At 38.0% G+C, this 3,423-nt stretch overlaps 1 protein-coding gene across 1 annotated transcript; it reads left to right on the plus strand.

Annotated features, from left to right (window-relative positions):
* The first annotated feature begins 219 nt into the window (after positions 1-219).
* On the plus strand, positions 220-853 carry LOC125831305 (pathogenesis-related protein 1C-like). Its single transcript, XM_049510504.1, has one exon. The coding sequence runs from the start codon at positions 220-222 to the stop codon at positions 718-720; it is 501 nt and encodes a 166-aa protein (XP_049366461.1). The 3' UTR covers positions 721-853.
* Positions 854-3,423: the final 2,570 nt, after the last annotated feature.

A 3,423-nucleotide genomic window follows, 5' to 3' on the forward strand; every position in this document is an offset into this window, starting at 1 on the left:
TGTCCTTTAATCTTGTAGCCTTAAACATGTCACAGGAAAAATTGAAGTTAAAGTGTTGCCAAAAAAAGAAAGGAGACATTCTTTTTGAAACAGACTAAAAAGAAAACGAGATTATTCTTTTTTAAACAGAAAGAGTATTACCTGAAATATGTATCAGTTTTCTACAATAAATAGCAGTGGTAGAAAATCTACTTTCCATTCAAAAACCATTCAACAGTCATGGAATTTTTCCTCTTTTCTCAAATGCCTTCATTTTTTCATCTTGCCTCTGCACTTGTGTTCATCCTAATAGTATCCCACTCTTGTCATGCTCAACAGGACTATTTGGATGCACACAACACAGCTCGTGCTAGTGTGGGAGTCGAACCATTAACATGGGATGACCAGGTGGCAGCCTACGCCCAACAATATGCTTCCCAATTGGCTACTGATTGCAACCTCGTTCATTCTCATGGCCAATATGGTGAGAACCTTGCTGCCGGTAGTGGTGACTTCATGACGGCCACGAAAGCTGTGGAGATGTGGGTCGATGAGAAACAATACTATCACCATGACTCCAATACATGTGATGAAGGACAAGTGTGCGGACATTATACTCAGGTGGTTTGGCGTAATTCTGTTCGTCTTGGATGTGCTAGGGTTCAATGTAATAATGGAGGATACGTAGTATCTTGTAACTATGATCCTCCAGGTAATTTTATAGGCCAAACTCCATACTGAAAAGCGACTTATTACTTAATGATTACATATATATTTGTGCTCCTATGTGAGGTACGTACGTAGTTCCATATTAAAAGTAAAAGAATAATGTACAAGTTGTAACAAGTATGAAGCTGCTTCTATATATATATATATATATATATATATATATATATATATATATATGATCTGATTATTATGAATTACTACTCTTAAGAATTATTATGAAAATCTTAATAACATGCATTTTCAAACAATAGGAAAGCAACATATATATTATAGCACGTATGCACTGTTAATACATATACTAGTTTCTGAGCATGCACTTTGTCCATGTAACCTATAAACTTTACTGTTGGAGAGAAGTATGTATTTTATTAATATGTCTGAGTATTTATACATGAGAGTAAACAACAAATAAGGAAAGAATCAGCTAATAAAGTATTGTGATCTTCTCCTAATCATAATAGAAACTAAATCACTAATGAGATACTAAGATATGAAAGATCAATCAAGATATATCCTAATATCAATCAAGAGATATCACTAATATGCCCCCGCAAGATGGTAGATCGGTCTGATATACCAATCTTGGACCTTAGTTCTTCAACAAGCCTTGTTGGCAGAGATTTCGAACAAAATGATGGTCAATCTCGATGTGCTTCATTCTGGAATGAAAAACTGGTTTAGGACACACATAGGTAGCACCAAGATTGTCACAATAGATTACTGGTGGTTCCTTGAGAACAACAGATAACTCCTGAAGCAAATTACGGACCCAACAAATTTCAGCTGATGCTGAAGCAATAGCCCGATATTCAGCTTCTGTGGACGAGCGAGAAACAACTCTTTGCTTCTTAGAACTCCATGAAATTGGATTGGATCCTAAGAACACAATGTATGCTGTAGTAGAGGAGCGATCTTCACGATTACCTGCCCAGTCCGAGTCAGAGAAGGCATGCAGATTTTGTGACTTGCCTTTGCGAAGAAACATACCATTAGCAGATGTGCTAGCAAGGTAGCAAAGAACTCGTTTGACCATAGCCCAATGTGTAGTCGTTGGAGCACTTGTAAACTGAGACAATTTGCTTATAGCAAAGGCAACATCCGGTCTGGTAAGGTGAAGATATTGTAAGCTTCCGACTATACTTTGATATTCTTTAGGATCCTCAAGTAAAGAACCATCACTACTTATGGGACAAGATCTGCTTGCCATTGGTGTGCACATGGGATTAGCTTTAACCATGTTTGCTTGATCTAAGATCTCAGAGATATACTTCTGCTGACTTAAAAAATTTCCAGAAGGTGAGCGAATAACTTGAACACCCAAGAAAAAATGCAAATCACCAAGGTCTTTAATAGAGAAGCGATTAGCAAGACACCCAATGAAATCTTCCACTGAACTTTGATGATTACCTGTGACAATTAGATCATCAACATAGACAATTGGATAGAGCATAACTCCAGATTTAGCATAAATAAATAAGCAATGATCTGACTGAGAGTGGAAAAATCCATATGAAATAAGATAGGATTTGAGTTCCTCATACCATGCTCGCAGAGCTTGTTTAAGCCTATAAATTTCTTTGTGAAGATGACAAACATGAGTAGGATATGTCTCATTCACAAAACTAGGTGGTTGAGACATATAAACCTCTTCAGTTATAGTACAATGCAAGAAAGCGTTGTTAATATCTAAGTGACGAAGTGGCCAATCAAATGAGGCAGGCAATGAGAGAATATTAGACACCGTGGTATTCTTTGCTACTGGAGAATATGTTTCACCAAAATCAACACCTGGACGCTGGAAGAAACCTTTAACAACAAGTCGAGCTTTATAGCGGCTAATACTTCCATCGGAATTGTTTTTAACATGAAAAGCCCACTTAGACCCGACAGATTTAGCTTGAGGATTGGCTGGTACAAGATACCATGTGCCTTGACCCTTAAGAGCTGATTATTCCTTATTCATAGCAGCACGCCATTTAGGATCTTTTAATGCCTCGCTAATACTCTTAGGCTCAATAGGTTTGGGTATTGAATTGAAAGAAGTCAAGGATCTGGTAGGCTTAGGTATGCTATGGGTATTTGAGGAAATGGATTTTAATGTAGAAGGTTGTGAAACAAGGGATGATTCAGCTTGAGGAGATAAAGTAGCACTGAGACAAAGTCTCTGAGTTGGCTTACTAATATTGTTTTTAGAACGGGTAACCATGGGATCATTTGGTATATCGGCAGAAGAAAGAATGGAGGAAGTGGAAAGGGTTGGTATTGATGATGAGGATGAGGAAGCAGAAGTAGAAGAAGAGGTGGCAGAAGACATACCTGGGAAAAATGTGATGGAGTTATCAGGCTCGTCTGATGAAGAGTGATTGCTGGTGGCAGCCTTAGGAGAGGTACTTCCTGAATACGATGTTGTGGATATAGCATGAGAAGAGTTACCAGAATGGCTTGATGTAAATGGAATCATATGATGAGAGGGAACCCATATATCAACAGTGTTAGACTCAGGGCGATTGACCTTAATTTCCATAAATGAGTACGAAAAGTGGTGCTCCACAAAGTTCACGTGCCTGGAGACATATAATCTAGACTTCATAGGATCAAAACAAAGGTAAGCACTTTGATTTTGTGAGTATCCAAGAAACAAACATGGGCTGGAGCGAGGTTGCAATTTGTTTTGGTTATAAGGCCTCAACCATGGGTAACACAAACAACCAAAGA

Source organism: Solanum verrucosum, unplaced genomic scaffold (genome assembly GCF_900185275.1).
Source record: "Solanum verrucosum unplaced genomic scaffold, falcon-dt-bn FXZP01000049.1, whole genome shotgun sequence".
Classification (NCBI taxonomy): Eukaryota; Viridiplantae; Streptophyta; class Magnoliopsida; order Solanales; family Solanaceae; genus Solanum; species Solanum verrucosum.

Excerpts from the sequence above, each read along its gene's own strand:
- LOC125831305 (XM_049510504.1), top strand. The coding sequence starts at position 220 with ATGGAATTTTTCCTCTTTTCTCAAATGCCTTCATTTTTTCATCTTGCC.